We start from the raw sequence: 20883 nt of genomic DNA, 5'->3' as shown, positions 1-20883 counted from the left end.
TAATTAAGGTTGTATCAATTTCACGAGACAAGAGGTAGTCTACATGACCTAACAAAGACAGAGAAACTTGTGGTATTACCATCAGAGATTGATACTGTGCAGCAATGATCATGATTGAAGAAAGTTTTGGCTGATCCAAACACAAATAATGCCATCGAAACACTAGTTTTGATGCGCAAAATCCTCCAATATCAGAGGTTTTGCGACCGCCGCAGAACCTCCGATTTTGGAGTTTTTGCGTATACTGAAAGGAATTAAGTTTCGCATGTTTAAATAAATATTATAACATTAGTTTTGATGCGCAAATCCTCGGAGGTTTTGCGACCGACGCAAAAACTGGAGTTTTTGCGTATACTAAAAGTAATTAAGTTTAGCATGTTTAAACAATTATTATAACATTCGTTTTGATGCGCAAATCCTCCAATATCGGAGGTTTTGCGACCGACGCAAAAACTCTGGATTTTGGAGTTTTTGCATGACCTTTATATAACCCGACATTTAAATGTTATTAAAATGTTTTGAAAAAAACATTTTAAGAACATTTCTGTGTTTGCTGGGTTCAAATATTTTAACATAATGTTATTTAAGTATTGACAAAATATTTAGTAAAAATGTTTGCAAAAATAGTTTACAATAACATTTTTTGAAAACATTAAAAAAATATTGTTGTGTGTTTTCATACAAAACGTTTAAAACCTTAAAACCTTTATATAACCCGACATTTTAATGTTATTAAAACGTTTTTACCTAAACCAAAAGCCAAAATATAACTTATCTAAAACGTTTTTGTGTTTGCTGGGTTGATGCGCAAATCCTCCAATATCAGAGTTTTTGCGACCGACGCAAAAACTCTGATTTTGGAGTTTTTGCGTATACTAAAAGTAATTAAGTTTAGCATGTTTCAAGAATTATTATAACATTAGTTTTGATGCGCAAAATCTCAGATTTTTGAGTTTTTGCGTATACTAAAAGGAATTAAAATTTATCATGTTTACACATTATTATAACATTCGTTTTGATGCGCAAATCCTCCAATATTCTTTTTATTTCCTAAGAAAGAATAAAGTTTAAAATGTTTTTATTCCAGGACAGAATAAAATGTATTCCACTATGGAATAAAGTTGGTATTAAGAGTGGAGTGTATAGTACCCTATCTATTTGTCCTACATCAGAAAATATTTCAACACGGAATAAATGCATTTTTGCAAATAAACTGTTTGCAAAAACTTACGGGAACTTACTACAAAAAGGGTACGTAAAAAAGGAAACTATTTGCATAAAGGGGAAAGTAAAAAAAGGGAAAACTATTTGGAAAAAGGGGAAAGTAAAAAAGGGGAAACTTTTTGCAAAAGGGGGAACTATTTGAAAAAGAGGAAAAGTAAAAACATGGGAATTATTTGCAAAAAAGGGAAACTATTCGAAAAAGGGGAAAGTAAAAAGGAACTATATTTGCAAAAGGGGAAACTATTTGAAAAGGGGGGAAAGTAAAAAATGGTGAAACTATTTGCAAAAGGGGGAAATAGTTTGAAAAGAGAGAAAGTCAAAAGGGTGGAACTATTTGCAAAAGGGGGAAAGTAGTTTGCAAAAAGGGTGGGGAATTAAACATTTTGGGAATGAATAATAAAAGGGGAATATGGCGGAGATCAGACACCATAGATATGTGAAGGTTGACTAGTACTTGCTCATTACACCTTTACATACAATTTAAATACCCGATGCTCTCACTCTCATGTTGCTGCTTTTATGGTGATTGGTATACAGTAAATACCATGGCTTTGGAATAGAATATCAAAAACTTCAGTAAGAACTCTATGAATCCTATATATCATTCGGAGAAATTTGCAATTAAGATGTCCAATAACCTAACCCTAAAACGTATGCCTTCCATAGTTCCATAACAAAACAGTCATTGTTTTCTTCTTGAACTTCTTTTTGCCTTCCAGGGCATCATCAGCCTTTCAGGAGTGCACAATCTCCACTCTCTGAGCTTTCCACTAATCCTGCAAATATATCTTGCTCCATTTGGAAAAGACATCAAAGCATTGGAAAAACTCTCACCAGCTACACTCATCTCAAATTGCAAATCGGAGAAAGTGCCAAAATTTATGATTGTCAGTGCTGAACACGATTATGATTTTTTCAAGAAAGATGCCACAGATTATGTTGAGAAACTAAAAACATTTGGTCACGTAGCAAAGTATGAAATAATTCCAAACTCCACACATTTATCACTACCATGGGTTTTTGCATCGGACAAAAGGACTAGGCTACCAGTGGCGTGCCGTGGCGCCCCAACCCCGGGGCTGAAGAAAATTCAATTTTGCCGCCCCTTCCTCAACAGCCCGAAAAGGTTGACCCAATTTTTTTTTCTCGGTCGTTTGAAAAAGTGAAGAGCAAAAAAAAAAAAAAAAAAAAGGGGGTTTCAGGCGCAAGCGCCCTAAAAGCAGCACATTATTGGGATGTATAGTACAATTTTTTCAAAATTTTTTCTGTTTTATCAAATTTTCCGCCCTTTTTTATTGACTTATTCTTTTTTGCCTTCTCTTTGTTTTTGCCGCCCTGTTCTTGCCGCCCTTCTTCTTCCGCCGCCTTCATTTTGGGTCCCCCTGCTTTTACCCGGGGCTGGCACCCCCAAAATACGCCCATGACTACAATATTGGAAGAGATTTGTTTCTGCTTTGTGAAAGGACTGTAATCATTGGCATATCCATGTTTTCAGAACAGGGGGGGCTTTACGGGGGTACTACACCCCTGGCCAATTTTGTGCCTATTTTTGCATTTTTCGCAAAAAATTATAGCACATTGGTGACAAGTAAGATATGTATATTATAGGGGCAAGGACTACAACTACTGTAAATGTAATTTTGGTTCAAAATTTGGTCTAAAATTGGGACAAAAAAAGAGAGTAAAATTTGGTCAATTTTGTCCTGACATTTTAAGCCAGAGGAGTACCTTGCCCCCTACTAGTTAAGCCAATGGAATCAAAATGTGAAAATATCAGTATAAGTATGGGCCAGAAAAGCATGAATACTGTACATGCAAATTGGTGTTAATCTTTAAGACATAGAATATAAACATCCCAAATTTGTAACACGTGATGCTGATCATACACATGTGATGGGATCAGGCAAAATCAGTTGGAAGTCGTAAATATTGATTTTGAGATATACAATGTAGCCAAACAAAGGAAGTATTTCCTTTTGTTTCCTATTGTTTTAGAAACTTTTAACTGCTCATATCTTTTGAACTGGTTGTCCATGGGGGTTTCTGCAAAGTGTAGCTTTGCAAATGTTGTACACAATATCCTATAAGAAACTAAAAATTGAATATGTCCAACTTCAGACTGATGTTGCTTGATCACACCACACACACATATATAATATACCTCAATATTCTTTTATATAATCATATTACAAGAAACAACAATATGCTAGCAAGTTGTTTACTCAGGTAAAATATATATAATCTTTATTTGTAAGTTCTTGTTGACATAATATATTTCAAAACATGACTTTGTAACTGCATCAACTGATTCACTGATAATATAGAAATTCACTTCAGTCCTTCATGCTAAAATTAGTGACCACATCAGTCAAGTTCCAATCCCACAAAATACTTATAGCTGTCAGCATGATTGATACTATAGGGTTCACAACTTATAAGTTCCCCCTTAAAGGAGTATTTCGTGATCCCAGCATCCTCTTTTTATGATATTTTTCAGTAGATATTCACAAAAAAAGCTTATTCCCAAAATTTCAGTTGATTCCGATTTTCCGCTTTGCGAGTTATGCATGATTATGTGTATTACACTGCTCCATAGACAATGTGTTGTAATTTCGTTCTGGTGCACCAGAACAAAATTTAAATTTCACAATATCTTTGCTAAACGAATTAATCTGCAAGAAATATTTTGTAAATAAACATTATGTAGCCCGAGGTTTCCAGTGATATAAAAATCTCAACTTTTTTTGAGAAAAGTGGGGGGATGATGCTGTGGATTAAATGCCCTTTTAAATACTTTTTAAAATAAATCAAAAAATATTTAACGAAAGGCAAACATGTAAAAAGGTATGGATAGCCTTATTTGTTTTACACATATGGACCAAATTATAGCGTCACATGTCATTGCATTCAGTCACAATGGTTCATTATGTAAAAAGAGACCGATTTAAACAGTGTTAAAAGTTGCATCTGAGTCCATAGGAGTCAACTCTCAACAATAAAGTCAGCCTGGTCTATTCATACGTTCGTTAAAGAAAACCTGACTGCTATGGACTCAGTGCAACTTTTAAAATGGCCTCTTTTCTTGCACAATTAGCCATTGTGACTGAAAGCAACGATGTGTGACGCTATAAACTGGTCCACATGTGCAAAACAAATAGGGCTATACATACCTTTTTACATTAACATTTCGTAAAATATTTTTCGACTTATTTTAAAAAGTATTAGGGGGAACTTATAAGTTGTGGACCCTATACATGCATAGGGTATGAAAAAATAAAACAGTGATACTGCTGATCCAACTTGATAACATTCAAATTAGACCTGTTTTTGAAAAGGTGAATTAACCACAAATTGAATTTGACCCACAGAATTAAAGACAGAGAATCAGGACTCGACCGCCATCTTGATACAGGCATGGAGCAAAAATTGGCGGTATTCTTTATAACAAAATACTGTGCTAAACAAACTGGAAACAAGTCTAGCACTTATGTTTACCGACCTTTATTTGACCCTGTAATAAATAAACTATATAGACAATTTAGGAATTCTGTAAGGCTGGTATGACAACATGTACACACGAATAAGTTAATAATACAGCCCCTCCCCTCCCGAGTTGGACCAACAGACCCTATGTCAATTCAAATTATGGAAAAACCTGGGTTAACCCACCACTAACTGCAACAAAGCCATTTAACATGCATCCATCTTAGAAAGAAAACAAACAAATGATCAACTATAAACAATAGTCTGAACGAAATTATACAGGGGGAAGTAAAAATGACAATACTTGTATAAAACATTGATGTTATATCTGACCCACTGGTTTTTTTTTTTACAGATGGGGAGGGGTCAGGTTTGTTATCAGACTAGGTGTTTATTGGCCTTTATTGGTTTGTTAACTTATTTACCTTTTGCTTTCCCAACACCCAGTCACATAAAACTATGTTTTAATCTAACTGCTTTGAAATCCTTCACCAGTTTCAAAAACATGTAAAATAAATATTTTAGAAAATGAAAACTGAAACCCAATTGACTTTTCCGCGTATTACAGATTGCGTGCATTTTATGCGCCCAGTTTACGCTGAATCGCTTTTATGCGCGTGCCTCGCCCATTACGCCAGCGTATCAAGCTTGCGTAAATACGCCTCACTGACTAGATATAAAGCATAAAATACGCACTCACTGACTAGATACGAAAATGTATCAGGTTAGCGGTGTTCTTTGATATTTCCCTTAGTGGTATGATAATACTATATATGGATATGGATTCATATCATCGTAATGTTACATGTTGTAACAATAAATAAACAAGCAACATTTTTGTTAGTTCTACATGTAATGATCTAACCATATGCATTTTCAGCCCAGATGCAAATCACTTGCGGTAATTCTCTGTCAGGTTGTCCTTGATGTTTAGTTGACATTCGGATTTAATACTTAGATCAAACCTGTATATATGCCACAAAGCTGTATTGCAGAACTTCCAATTCAATCTTCATTCATCAGCAGGTTGACATCCTAAACTTGACCCAAAGGCTTGATTTCATCTGCCATGTTGAACTCGCATGCTGTTTTCTCAACGATGTCCTCCACAGTCACACCATCCGCTAGCTCCATCAGAGTAAGACCACCGTTTTCTTTGTCAACATTGAATACACACTGACAATAAAAAGGAAATAAAACATGGTTCAATAAAAAACTGTGGGCTTAGCTTTCAAAAATACAGAATTTTTAGACACTAAGTAACAAAATATGCAATAAAAATATTGCATAAACCATACGCTTTTTCAACAACAACAAAATCAGAATTTTCTGTGATTGTCAGGGTCATTTAGCCTCTCCTAGAAAAACTAGAATGTTAAGGTTATAAACTTGCATGGTTCTTGAGCCGGCGGCAATGCCTCCACCCCGGGCCTCCCTCCACCTTGATGCACATCATCTTAACCAGGGCAATTTCCCTTCGAGCTGCAATTGATTATGCAAATGAGCTACCAAATTTATAGCATATTTTGAGACAAAACCTTCTAAAATTTGAAGACAACTTATTGCCACCCCTCCACCACGTTACATCACTATACGTCTTACCAGTTCCAAGAAATTGCACTTGCACGCTCATCCAGATGGATGGAATGACAACAGAATGACAGACAATCAGGAAACAAAATACTTCCAGTGGAAGCATAAAAAGCCCCAACCAACCCAACTTGCAAAGTCCGTTCACCAGTACAACAGTTTTTTATGGATTTTGTTGTCGCCTTACTTACCAATTCAGTAATAATGGTGTCTACACATCTCTTGCCAGTGAGTGGCAGTGAACAGCTGTCCAATATCTTGGGGTTGCCCTTTTTGTCTGTGTGTTCCATAGTGACTACCACTTTGGTCCGTGGACTGGAAACAAGGTCCATTGCACCACCCATACCTTTGACCATTTTACCCTGTATAAAAATGATAATTGAGGATGCTAGTTTTAAAAGGTGGTCAAGTTACATTGAGTGCAATTAAGGGGCTGTTCAATAATTATGTGTACCCCGGGTGATGAATTTGGTCTGCCAAAAATTGCTTGCCCCCCCCCTGGCCGTGCCACAAAACCTTTGCCCCCCCCCCTTTTGACGTGCCAAAAATTCTTTGCCCCCCTCCCCTTACACATGCGAGACTTTAGGGAACCAAAATTTAAAACCTTAAATTGTCTTATCATATAATGCAAGTGCAGTGAGCAGGAAATTTTGCATGTGTTCCTAGCGTTTTCCTACACCTTTTTAGGGCGTAATATAGAAATGGTGCCCAAAATATCTGTGCCCAAAATTGCCCCCCCCCCCTTTTGACCTGCCAAAAAATGCTTGCCCCCCCCCTATAATTCACCAGACTGGGGGTACACATAATTATTGCACCACCCCTAAGTGGCACAGAAGATTGTTATGTCCATGTACTTTCAATGCAAGGTGGTGGTTACATCTTCAGAGTACTTCAGAGTAGACTGACTGTAGAGACGTTGCCAATTAAATTCAGACTTTCTAGGTCACATGCAATGTGTTGTATTGGCAACGTGTGCTTAAAAGCATCTATGTTGTAATGTGTTGTATTGGCATTACACACAGATTGCAGTACAGGATACACTGAAAATCAAAGTTTGCTGAGTGCATGGTGGAATTCCATTCATCAGAGTTTGAGTTCTCCCAGTCTAATTCAATGGTTCTTACTTACCGGAATCATCCAGTTGGCAAGGTCGCCATCTTTCGACACTTCCATAGCACCTAATATGGTCAAATCAATATGGCCCCTGAAAAGAAGTAAATTAAAAACTTTACACTTTACACCATTTCTACACGATTCATGTTTCACACAGTAGAGATATACCATTTGAAACCAAACTGAATTGTTTGTAATAGCTACTCCCCTGTCTCGTAACACCCAAACAATTCTGTTTAATCTGTTTCTTTTGGATTTTACTGGTAATCATCAACAGCCTGCCTGTACCTAAAACAACTTGGATACACCAATTATATACAAATTTCCAATCAAGACAAGAACAAGCCAACCCCAAATATCCGACATTCAAATTACAACATACCCTCTGATCATAGCAAATGAATCATCGCTAGAAAAATAACTGGCTCCCGGTATGACGGTTACTGTCTGTTTGCCTGCATTGATAAGATCTGGATCTTGTTCACCCTTCCTTGGGAATGGACCCTGCAGAAAATAGACACATGTTGTATTCCAATATGTGATGCGATCAAGCAAAATGAGTCTAATGTCAATCAAAATCAAAATTCAATTTTCAATCCCATTATATGAGCCATTTTCAGAGCTTTATTTTGCTGAAAACCACATCATAATTAGACTTCCAGATTCCAGAGATATGGCCATTTTAGCTCAGAATAATCAAATACAAAGGAAGTTGAATACTGGTATTGATTATATCTCAAAATCATATTCCCGACATCCCGACTCATTTTGCTTGATTGCATCTCATATTATGCCTTGCGGTTCTTGAAACAGTTAAAACATTTTACAATTGAAATCCGCACACCACCTGTGGAATACACTACCTTAACCGTCCACACAGGGAGTGCAGATTTCAAATGCAGTCACCTGTTCAGGCAGCCCCATTTGAAATTCTAGTTCTAGTTCTACTGGATTTATGGTAGACAACTTACGTTGTATCGCGCCCATCTTGTCCTCTTGAGACCTAGAGGATTGACTGCAGATATCAGAACCGGGGATGGTCCCCCTTCTCTTTTCGAATAGCTCTGACACTTTAACGTGCACAGGGATGAATCCTCCTGAACACAGGACCAACGGCTTTACGTGATTTCCGAATCACGGACGTCGCACATACACTACCTATATCTGCACGTGCTAAGCAGTGTATGGGGGCGAGAAGAAATTCTACAATTAAATCAATTCTGTGATGAAACTGGACTTAATTGAAGGATTCCCGACCATATAGGAACTTTTTGGGAGGGAAGAGAATTTTCACCTAAGGCAAGCCCAAGGCTCGAACCCTCGCCGATCGTATCTCCCGGCTGACAGCGCAACGCCTTAACCGCTCAGCCATCTCGCCCTCTCCTGTGTGGAAGATTAAGTCTTGTCTTGCAAATGGAACAGCACAATTCATGGTTCATTCACAGTGACAAATTTCCGCATATCCCTCTAACCAGCACATACCTAATCCAACTATGACTAGAGTACAAGATTGTGCTGCACTACAATTTAACAGGTTTTGTGCACATCTGTACAAAATAATATTAGGTTTCCAATGCTGACATGCTTACAAATGTTCAATAACTCACCAATCCTAGAACACCATTTTCACTCTGTAGATGCACCTCCATGCCAGGTTTGATATAATTACTAGCAAGCATGGGCATGCCAATACCAAGATTAGCTGATATTAGAATAGTCAAGAAAAATCACAAGATTCCTATATAAAATATTCATTAATTTCACAGGAGAAATGTGATACGACGGATGCAGCAGTAACTTTATCGATATTGATAATTGCTAGCTTTCGACTATGTCTTCATCAGGCAACTCAACTACAAAGAAAATTGATAAATGAAAGTAAAAAGTAATATATATGTTCTTTAATTTAATTTGTTTTGTTTTATAAATTATATTCAGCTGGTCATATTTTAAAACCTTGCATGAGTTAGACTTCTAATCTACATCCTGGGTTGTGTTCCTTCCTTTTTTCTTTAAAAAAAAATCACTAAACAGTGATGTGATAGCAAAATCAGTTTTTTGCCGCAGGTGGAAAAAAACACGGTTTTTATTCAAAGGTGGATTTTTTAGGAGAATTTTTTGGAGGATTCCCCACCTCATGTGTATGGGCCTGAATATAATATCCAAAATTCACTTTTCTGTTGCATCAGCAGAGATATACACAGATATATTTTGTCAACCAACTTATATGTCAAGGATACCATACATTCCATCATGGAACTCTAATGCCGCCCTCATGATGATTCTTTGCCGCATTAAAGCTGCCTCGTTCATAGGAGCATCTTCTGTCTTGTCCTTTGTTAATGTTAGTCTCTGTATGAAAAACCAGTGGGATAATTCAGCAGTCAGATGGGAGTTAACAAAGTGTATGTAAACAGCACTCTCCACGGTTGTTTGATGTATATAGAGTTGGCTTCATTATTAACTAAATGCAAACTATAGATGGTGCTATTTATCCTAAATCATATTATATTAATTTGCAAGGTTAGGTGATCAATACTGCCTTTAAAACAGATGGAATATAGGTGAAACAAGCAGCAAAGAAAATTTATAAACTTATTTCATCAAAAAATAATAGAAATTGTTTGTATTAAAAGCTTGAAAGGGTAATTTTCAGTAACTAAATAGCGCCACAAATTTGGTCATAAATAGATACATTTTATATCCGGAAAGCTTTAAAAAATGCTGTAAAAGTGAATAATTTTGTAAAAGAGGGGAAATTTAAAGTTGAAAATGACTCAAAAGCATCTGTATACATTAGCATTGTATCGCTTTTAGCTGTCTAAAATTGGGTTGTACATGATCAGTCTCTCCCAGCACTTACAGCAGTAACACACTTTTGTTACTGCTACAAGTAACACACAACAGTCCATATCTAGGTGGCGCCCTTCAAATGAGGTCAATTTGAGGTCACATTTTACAATGTTACTGCATGCAGTAACATCTAAAACCATTAAAAAACATGGCTGCCAAGAGTGTAACCCTACCAAGTAACACTTGTAAAATATTGGCCATAACTTCCTCTTTTCAATTGACCGTCGCACCTACAGAAATCAGAGTCGCAAAGAAATTAACTATGTAAACAAGATCTTTAAGTATCAAGGTAACAGATTATCCAGATACAATTACAATCATTTGATTTCTAAATGATGTTATAGACCCCCAAAGAGGAGCATTATCACACCCAATTATGACTGATTTCAACACTTTACAAACCACAAGTCCATCTGACCTTGGTCAGTGTGCTATGTTTACTTGGGAAAATACCTATTCAGACCTATTCTCTTCATCCAGACACACAACAGTCACTTACTGATATGATACATATTGTTATTTAGCTCCAATAGGTGTGAATTGCAGAGACTGTTCAGATGTCACTGCTGCAGGTAACATCATCTAAACATGTCACTTCCACCAGTAACACATCCATGTGTCACTGCTGTGAGTGCCGGGAGAGACTGATGATGTTTTGTATGAAAAACTAATAAATGATCACATCAAACAGCCGTGTCTCAAGTTCTACACACAAATCATTTCTTGCATCACATACTCTTCTATTTGGCAAAATACTGAAACTGAGAAAATGGAAGATCTGTCGAAATTTATTACATGTTTTTGCTATGGTTCTACTAGTACTTTGGCAAGTAATAATATGTGGCACGATCAAGGGAAATGAGTCGGATGTCGCTAAGATTGATTTTGAGATATTAGCAAAGAAAGTGTTAACATTCTTTTGTTTTATATTGTTTTCAGCGATTGATCAATTGACGTAACTTCGCAAAGAAAAGTCGTATCAACTTGGGGTTTTCAGTTTCTTAAAGCTCTAAATGTCCTCTTTAGAAACATATGTAAAACTCATTTTCGACCAGGGTCGACATGTGACTCATTCCCCTTGATCATGTTACATACTGTTGGTGTGAACTATTGCAAATTAATAAGAAAACTATATCTTATTTTACATACAAGTAACCTCCTATTTCCTAATTCAAAAATTAATAACAAAGTTACACATCTCTATGTCACTTCGGGTGCGCTTTGAATTCACAGACCATCAGTGAATTCAAGTATTCTAACTAGATTCTTACTGCATTTTGTCACCAATGCACTATAATTTTTGAGAAAAAAAGCAAAAATAGGCACAAAATTGGACAGGGGTGTAGTACCCCCTTAAGGTGGTTACTTGCAGTTGTATAATATATTCTTGCGGTTTAAACATTTCCTATGTGCTACAACAACGTAATATCTTTAAAAAACAGTGAACAAGGTTATGCTGCAAGTTTTTCGGATATTTCTGCTTTATTGTGTCATTTTGTTTTGCTTAAAAATAAATTGCACCGATAGAATTTTAATTTGCACAGATGAATTTGAAGCAAAAAAGCTCATTAACTATCTAAAGTACCAATTAGACTGCCTATGTGTTTTACTTGCTGCCAAAATTAAAACAAGTGAATCGTCTGTGAATTTGAAGCGCCATCAAAGTGATGTAAAACAAATCCATTAAAAGTGCTATGTGATCCCCACAATAGATCACTGTTTGACACAATTTAACATGAGCCAAATAACAAAAATTTCAAAACAGCAGATAAGTTGCTTATTATTAATATTTTCATAAAACTCTATTCATTCCATAAAACACCAGCCACCTAGTGACTTTTCAACTTGCATAGCATAGAATGAAGCGTAACTGCCGGCTAAATAAATTCATTTCAAGCGTCATTGGTTGTTTATACATAAACATTATACCTAAATCATTTAAACACTCACCTCAATTCTCTTTTCATACTTTTGTCCTTTAATTATTCTTTGCACATATATGCTGGGTACATGAATACTGTCTGGATCAAATTCATCAATGTCCACTATTTCTTCCACCTAAAACAAATAAGCAAACACAAAATTGGGTATCACAATGTTAAGGCAGAGAAAAAATGGGTTGCCCTCCATGGCCTTCAGTAACATTACAAAGGTCACTTGGCATAAATTCAGGGGTATATAAACTTAAAAATTCTCCACTTTTTGATATGGAAAAATAAGCACTTTTGGAGATAATTGAGGAAAACAGCCCTCTTATATAATTGCAAAATATTTTAAGTCATAAAAATATAAAGTTAAAAAGTGAGCTGTTGTAAACTGCTTATCCACAAAAATAGCCTGTTAAGGTTACGGAGGGTGAAAATTCCACTCAACTTGTCTTTTGTTTTTTAATTTTTATTTATGAAGTATATGTTTATATTAAACATCTCAGAGATGTAGATTGAAAAAATTGTATCAACAAAGTATTTTTTAAATTATTTTTGTGTATCAATATTTGCTCTAGATATCCCACAGCACTAATTCTTTTTAAAGACAGTTCTTGTTTTAAGGGGACACTACACTAAATCCTTCCGCATTTGGTGTAACTCATGGAAGAAAGAGAAGGTGTGAGGGCTATCATTTTCTTTGGAAGGGGAATCCCAAATATACATGGGGGCCCGTGGGTTAGATTTTAAAAGGTATGCCAACATTTCCTGTCATCCTCCCTGGCCCTGCTCTCGCCAGCCTAACTTTGCCAATGTGGAAACTTTAAATGGCCTAGATATTATGATGCAGATTTGAATGTTTCTGTAGTGTTTCCTAAGCCTTATAAAGATGCACTGTAAATGTTTGCCAAAAACTGCTCCCCCCTCCCCCATTCTACCCTCCCCCAGGACTCATAATTATTATGCACCTAGTTACTTTATTGTATTTTCACATGTATTTCAATGGGACATTTATTTAGTGATGTGCCCCCTTATAGTGATTATTATTCCAGTGCATGAACTGGCAACCCTATCATTTTCATTTGATTGCTAAAATCACTGAAGCATATGCACAGTGGAGCATGAGTATTCAACCAGCACTATACTAGACAAAATCAATAAAATAAGTACTATCACCTTGGCCCTGGCAACACTAACTAGCATTGTAAACAAGTTAGCACATGGTTTGAACATGATAATAGATAGTGTGGAAGTTTTGGCAGAAATTTGTCAATTTCTGCAAGTTTTGTGAAAATCAATTGATACTTCCCATGCAGTAAGGATTATCAGTAGTAATACAGGAGCACTGCACCTGGAATATTATGGGATTGTGAATTGATACTGTGAAATAGCAGAAAATGTGAGTACTTGAAACTAAATGTGTGGATATCTCATAACTCCATTTTGGACCATTTGGCCTGATATGCTGAGATGAAATAAATTATTTTTAATGTTTCCCGTAGCTGATTCATAAAATTTTGATATGCATGTGTTAGCTGATACTTCAAAGAAATAATGTAGGGAATAATTGTGTCAATATATTGGCACACTAAATTAATATTGTTGTTGCAAAAAAGACGACATTTACCCCATCATTTTCATTGACATTCTGTGAACATGTAAGCTTACTGTTTTAAATCAGGAGGACCTATCGAAAGAATAAATAGGTACATTATTTCATTGGTTTGTTTGTAACACATATCTTAAATCGCAATAAAATCGGACCCTCTCCCCATATTTTCCTAAAAAAAAAAAAAAAAAACCTCATGCTCATGAAATTGAACACAAATTGAAACACTTACAAAGTACATTTGTGTATGAGCTATGACGTTAAAAGTATTACAATAATAATCATTAGAGTGTCAACTTTAAGATGAAGTATGATTTTTAGGCCTGCCATGTTTATTTTTTGAAAAACAAAATATTTTAGGTGGCTACGTGCAGCCAATTTGCCTACACAAAAGTTCAAAATCCTGTATAACCTTAAGTAAAATTTCAAAAGTTTTAGGGGCCTGAGCTTTTGATCCTAGCAGGATCTTTATCAAAGGTCCTGCTAGGATCAAAAGATCCTACCAAGATCCTGCTCGGTTCGAAAGCTTGCCCCTAAAAACTTTGAAATCATAAAAGTATTAACATCTCTTGAAAATTATGGTATTCACTTTTTGCATCGTCATCGAGGTAGAGCCTCGATCTGATAGCATGCATGAATGGGAATTGAAAGAATCATATAACATTGTGTAAAGTGATGTAATTCTTTCTTTCATGTATATTACCAGTTTGAGGCTCTACCCAATATGGCAAAACCATGCAAGGGGTGAATAATGGAAAAAACAAGCCCTTCTGTAAAAACATAACACTGATAATTTTATCCAATCATGTTACTAATTTCCAACTTTAAAGCAACACCCATGATTGATGATAGCTTGTATTGTAGTTACAGTTAGTAAACCTTTTACTAGTAATGACTTACTTCAGCTATTGTGATCCGTGCTGCCCTTGCCATAGGAGGGTTGAAATTACGTGCTGTTTTTCTGAATAAAAGGTTTCCAGCTTTGTCTGCTTTCCAGGCCTTAATCAAAGCAAAGTCACCAGTAATGGCCCTTTCCATTATGTAATTCTTGCCATTGAATAATCTATGCTGAAAAGTTAATGAAACAAGAGGCACAGAGAGTTTTAACAAACACTATCAAACATTTTGGTAAGATCTGTCTGAAACCATGATATTTCTTTTGATTTCACCCTTTTTCCAAGGCTTCTGACAAAATAGGTATAAAAAGAAACACAATACATTGTTGTGAGACTTTTAAGCTGGTTGAGTCAACACTGACTTCCAAAGTTCCCAACCAAATCTACACAGAAAGAAAGACCCATTGAATTTACATGTCCTATATGCAACTTACAATACTGCAAGAAATGGGATATACCATACTAGATGTAGCACTTAAAGCAGTCACGTTGATTGAGAGACAAATCGCTGATGATTGATCATTGGTAGTGATGGTGCAAATGCAACCACAAACTGTGCTTTATGTTGCTAAACCAACTGCCAGATCGCATCAAACTTGCTGGATCTTTGGATATATTCAAAAAACTTTTGAAACATCATCTTTTCACTATTGCTTACAACCAATGACATTTTTGCTTTTAATAATTAATGTTGTTGTAGTAGTATATTTTTGCTTGTATCACAAGGTATCATTGTATAATCATTGTTTATTCCTTGCTTTTTGTGCCTAGATTATATTGCCTTAGTGCAATTTCTTTTTGGTTTTTGGCGCTTTATAAATGTCAGTGATTGATTGATTGATTGATTGATTGCTACCACACATGGTAGAGGATGTTTCTATCCAATACATCATGTGTATTGCTTAGTCAAGTCTCTCAGTCCTGATAGAGCCACCAAAATATAGATCGAAAAATCATAGCCATAATGGAGATCTTAAATATTAAGGGATCTGGAATGAGCGTTTTGAGCGTTTCGACAGTATTTTTTGTTGGACATGAGAGCACATCAGACATATCAAATTGCGTTCTGAATACAAAGAAGAATGTCTTTCTGACATCAAATAATTTTCATTTTTTGAAATTCACCATATAAAACAAATTTTATGACAAATTATTAAAATTTGATATTTTTCACATTTTTGATATATAACAGTCCTCAAAGTAAATTTTATAAAGTGTATGTAGCTGGGAGGAAAAGCCGATGATCAATTGAAAATTTTGACCTTTCATATCGAAAATATGGATTTTTTTTCGCCAAAAGACCTAATTATTTTGGGTGTTTTGGGGAAAAAATCCATATCTTCAATACGAAAGGTCAAAATTTTCAATTGATCGTCGGCTTTTCATCCCACCTACAATGCACTTTAAGTATAAATCATCAGATTTATAAAGTTTACTTCGAGTACTGTTAAATATCAAAAATATCAATTTTTAATCATTTGCCATTGCCAATTTCAAAAAATCAAAATTATTTGATATCAGGACATTCTTCGTATTCAGAATGCAATTCGATGTCTGATGTGCTCAAATGTCCCACAATAAATGCTGTTCAAACATTTATACCCCATCCCTTCATCCCTTAAAACGATGATATTTATAAACATAAAAATTCAGCAACCTCATTACCCCATATTCATACTTAGGAATAAATAAAAGTCTGTAGGTGAAGTTGCAGCATAATTTCGCTTGATTTTGTTATTCACCTCTCTTGGTTCACTTGTAATTTCCACTGACCCATCTGTGCCATATTTGATTGGTGCGCCTCCTTCATGAACCAATGTACCAAAGGCAGTTGGTGTGAAGAATGCTGGGACACCTGCTCCTCCTGCTCTTATTCTCTCTGCTAATGTGCCCTAGATGGGGGAACAAAGAGAAAGTTATTTAAGAGGTGGAAACAATCATAATACTAATCATGGCGTGTCCGTCCGTCCGCATGCTATCGCGTTCGCGCGGTTCACGTTCGCTCGGTGCACTATCGCGTGCTCACGGTGTGCTCTGTTTCCTTTCAGTTTCATGTGGAGGGTGACGTACAAATCTATGTGTATGTAATGATTTACAATTATGCAAGACATATGGGAGATCAATCGATTCATCACTAATGTAGCTCATGCCATATCGTCCACTGAGTGATGGGCCAAGTGACCTTCCCATAATATACTGTGTCTCATCTCAAGTTGAGAGTAACGCCATGTAGGATTTTGTAGCGGCAGACTCGAATCAGTGCGTTTATGCGGTTGCGTCACTAGCATACGGAAAAATCACCCTTCACGCTTGTGTGTAGCGCCCTGTGGGATTTGAATCTGCCACTACAAAACCCAACATGGTGTTACTCTCAACTTGAGATGAGACACAGCATAGTAGCTACATGTACAAAATATAACCATGAAATTTGCCGATAAATATACTCTACAAATAATACTTCTTTGCATACCTGAGGTGTAAGTTCAACTTCAAGCTCCCCTGACAGGTATTGCCTCTCAAATTCTTTGTTTTCTCCTACATAGGATGAGATCATCCTCTTTATCTGGTTGGTCCTGAGTAAGAGACCCAGACCAAAGTCATCCACTCTGTAATAAAAAATATGTCATTTAAAAAAAGGTACTATTTATTAAGGGATGGGGTATGAACGTTTGGACAGTATTTATTGTGGGACATTAGAGCACATCAGACATATATCGAATTGCATTCTGAATACGTAGAATGTCCTTCTGATATCAAATAATTTAGATTTTTTTGAAATTTGTAATACACATTTTATGGCAAATGATTAAATATTTATATTTTTGATATTTAACAGTACTCGAAGTAAACTTTACAAATCTGATGATTTATATTTAAAGTGTATGTAGGTGGGATGAAAAGCAGACGATCAATTGAAAATTTTGACCTTTCGTATTGAAGATATGGATTTTTTACCCCAAAACACCAAACAAAATTAGGTCTTTTGGGAAAAAATCCATATCTTTAATATGAAAGGTCAAAATTTCAATTGATCGTCGGCTTTTCCTCCCAGCTACATACACTTTAAGAATATATCATTAGATTTATAAAATTTACTTCAAGGACTGTTATATATCAAAAACGTGAATTTCAAAAATGAAAATTATTTGATATCAGAAAGACTGTGGGATGAGCTTTTTGACAAGAATAGATAATTACCTTTCATCTCTCAAGGAATTTTCACTCTGGTCAAAATGAAGAATTTTATTGAGACAAGTTTACGACTTGGGCTATTTTCACTTGGGCTATTTTCACATCTGACGTCGTGGTGGATTTGGGGGGATAAACAGGGAAAAAATGACATTTACTCAATCCAGTGAGAATAATGTGCAAAAAGTGGCCAATTTTACTAATATGCACAGGGGGCTTTGAGACAAACTATTAAATTAAGATGGCCTATGTGATGCAATGTGATTCACAATTTGTGAAATTTATATGGGCAGAAATGGGAGCCAAAAAACAGTAAAATACAATCTTATACTCCAATCAGACCAATGGTGGCAATTGTGATATTTGAGCGATATCGGACAATGCGGAGCAAAAAAACACAATGATATACATCAATCTATTGCTCAGTCTCATTGAGTCGATGATTAACTTACCCAGCATTATTGCTAACAGCAGTAAGGCCTTTCACGCCAGATTTAAGAAGACCACCGATTAAGTTCTCTGGAATACCACACAGACCAAACCCTGCAAAAGATAATTTATAAAAATTGTACAAAATGTTCCAATAACCATGAAGCTAATTCTTTCTGTATAAAATACTGTACATGTATGTGCAGTTGAGCTTTATCATTAAACATGCATTTGTTTGTCTGTTACATTTAAAAAAATAATCCTTTGTTTTTACAAATTGTGAAAATCCGCTCAAATCTGGATAGCAATGTTACTACTACTACAAGTACTACAATTAATCATGTGACATTCGCTGACAATCATGCCGATCTTCAAACACTTTCAATGCTCACACCTGCCACCGAAGAGGAAGTTAGAAAGTTTATTGGCAAATCTCCTAGCAAAACTAGCAGACTTGACCCAATTCCAACGTGGTTTCTAAAAGAACTGTTGAGCAACGGACATCTTCTTACTCTGATCACTAACATTATAAACTCATCACTTTCAACCGGTACTTTTCCAAATGCAGCAAGACATGCTATAATCAAACCACTGTTGAAGAAGCCATCACTCAACAGGAATGTCCTTAAGAACTACCGACCTGTGGCCAATTTGACATTCATTGGCAAAATCATTGAAAAAATTGCATGTTCCCGACTAACCGATCATATGAACTTGTACAACCTTGCTGATCCCTTCCAATCAGCCTACAGATCACATTCTTGCACAGAATCTGCTTTAATTAAGGTAAAAATGACATTATGTTTTGCGTTGGATTCGAACCAAGTTGTGTTATTAGTGCTTCTCGATCTTTCTGCCGCCTTTGACACCATCGATCATGGAATATTACTTTCACGCCTTTCAAATCGCCTTGGTGTCAAAGGTGTTGCTCTCAAATGGTTTGAGTCCTACCTCACTGGATGGTCCATTCGCGTCGATGTAGCAGGAGAACTTTCACAACCAGTCACTGCAACATTTGGACTACCACAAGGTTCCATTGTTGGGCCTATTGGCTACACAATATACACACTACCTGTCGGTGATATTGCCCGTAAACACAAAGTGTCCTACCATGTCACGCTGATGACACCCAACTCTACGTCTCCTGTAACCCTAAGATACCTGGTGAATTAGATAATGCGATTGCAAAACTTCAAAACTGTATATATGAAATCAAAACTTGGATGATTCAAAACAAATTACAACTCAACAATGATAAAACTGAATTTTTCATTGCATCGTCTCCTCATAACACACGCTTTATCAACAATGTTGCACTCAAAATGGGAGATTCAACCATCTTGCCATCAGCGTCAGTTCGTAACCTTGGTTCATTTTTGATACAAATATGTCTATGACGACGCACATCACTAATTTATGCAAAACAACTACATTTCATCTACGTAATTTAACTAGAATACGGAAATATATTGATAAAGATACTTGTAATCATGCTGCTCGCTCACTTGTTTTGTCCCGTTTGGATTACTGTAATGGTCTCTTGTCTTCAATTCCACATAAACATGTCCTTCGTCTTCAACGTCTTCAAAACTGGGCAGCTCGACTTGTTTTTAATGTACTCGCAAGGACTAATCGCAACCATTGTTGTCTGCTCTTCATTGGCTACCTGTCCAACAGCGTATTATCTACAAACTGCTCCTCTACGTCTACAAGACTCTAAACCACTTAGCACCAGATAATCTGAATACTTGTCTTCATATTTATCATCCAACCCGTAATCTCAGATCCGTCAATGATTTCCTTCGTTTGGATTACCCCAAGGCTCACCTTAGAGCAGGAGACAGGACATTTACTTTATGTGCTTCACGGGAATGGAATAAACTTCCTATCACAATAAGAGAATCCTCTTCCATCATGAGTTTTAAAAAGTCAATTAAGACCTATCTTTTTCCATGATGTGTTTTACTTTGTTAATCATTATATTTAAGACTTGTATTATGTAAATTTAAGGTTTGTACTCTATAATGTTATTTATTTAAGGTTTTGCTTGTGTACCTTAAGATGTTTTTATTTTTACTTTGTAAGCGCTACGAGCTTGTCATAAGGAACAGCGCACCAAAAGTTTTCTGTTATAGTCATGTTTTTTATACTGGGTACCAATTGCGTGACATATGCATTTTTCAAGCAAATCGCATGCTTTTACAGGTTTGGTGCTATAACTCCATAAGTTTACACTAGAACCCAATAAAAGTATATATATTCTGAGAGCATATACTCAGATGATTTCAGAAACGATACAATGAGAGTCATTATACAGGGTGACTCATAATAATACAGGGTGTAACAAACAAAATTAGGTCAAAAATATTAATTCAGTTATGGGGGGTCACACCTGAACATACATTGATAATGTAAAGTTTTGACACATGTTTGATATATCTAACTTAATTGCCCACCCAGCCATATGGAACTTTAACCAGTCAAGTACTTTGATTATGTAGATACAGGGTGGTCAAAAGTCTATCAATATTTATATTAATTTCTTCAAAACACCCCTTATCTGGCATTGGAG

At 35.9% G+C, this 20883-nt stretch overlaps 1 protein-coding gene across 1 annotated transcript; it reads right to left on the bottom strand.

The window, feature by feature from the left end:
• Window positions 1-5472: 5472 nt before the first annotated feature.
• On the bottom strand, window positions 5473-18419 carry LOC140148316 (succinyl-CoA:3-ketoacid coenzyme A transferase 1, mitochondrial-like). Its single transcript, XM_072170226.1, has 11 exons — window positions 18335-18419; window positions 17164-17299; window positions 16436-16585; window positions 14698-14865; window positions 12214-12321; window positions 9651-9762; window positions 9018-9112; window positions 7793-7914; window positions 7426-7501; window positions 6489-6659; window positions 5473-5883 (listed from the first exon to the last, which is right to left on the bottom strand). Exons 2-11 carry the CDS (start codon window positions 17245-17247, stop codon window positions 5743-5745), a joined length of 1227 nt encoding a protein of 408 aa, XP_072026327.1. The 5' UTR covers window positions 17248-17299; window positions 18335-18419; the 3' UTR covers window positions 5473-5742.
• Between the last annotated feature and the right edge of the window lie 2464 nt (window positions 18420-20883).

The sequence above is a fragment of the Amphiura filiformis genome, chromosome 1 (assembly GCF_039555335.1).
Source record: "Amphiura filiformis chromosome 1, Afil_fr2py, whole genome shotgun sequence".
NCBI lineage: Eukaryota > Metazoa > Echinodermata > Ophiuroidea > Amphilepidida > Amphiuridae > Amphiura > Amphiura filiformis.
This window is presented reverse-complemented; position numbering and strand designations above follow the sequence as displayed.

Excerpts from the sequence above, each read along its gene's own strand:
- LOC140148316 (XM_072170226.1), bottom strand. The coding sequence starts at position 17,247 with ATGATCTCATCCTATGTAGGAGAAAACAAAGAATTTGAGAGGCAATAC. Across the intron at positions 16,586-17,163 it reads AAGTTGAACTTACACCTCAG|GGCACATTAGCAGAGAGAAT; the intron begins GTATGCAAAGAA and ends TCCCCCATCTAG. Across the intron at positions 7,502-7,792 it reads TCATTTGCTATGATCAGAGG|GGGCCATATTGATTTGACCA; the intron begins GTATGTTGTAAT and ends ACTTCTTTTCAG.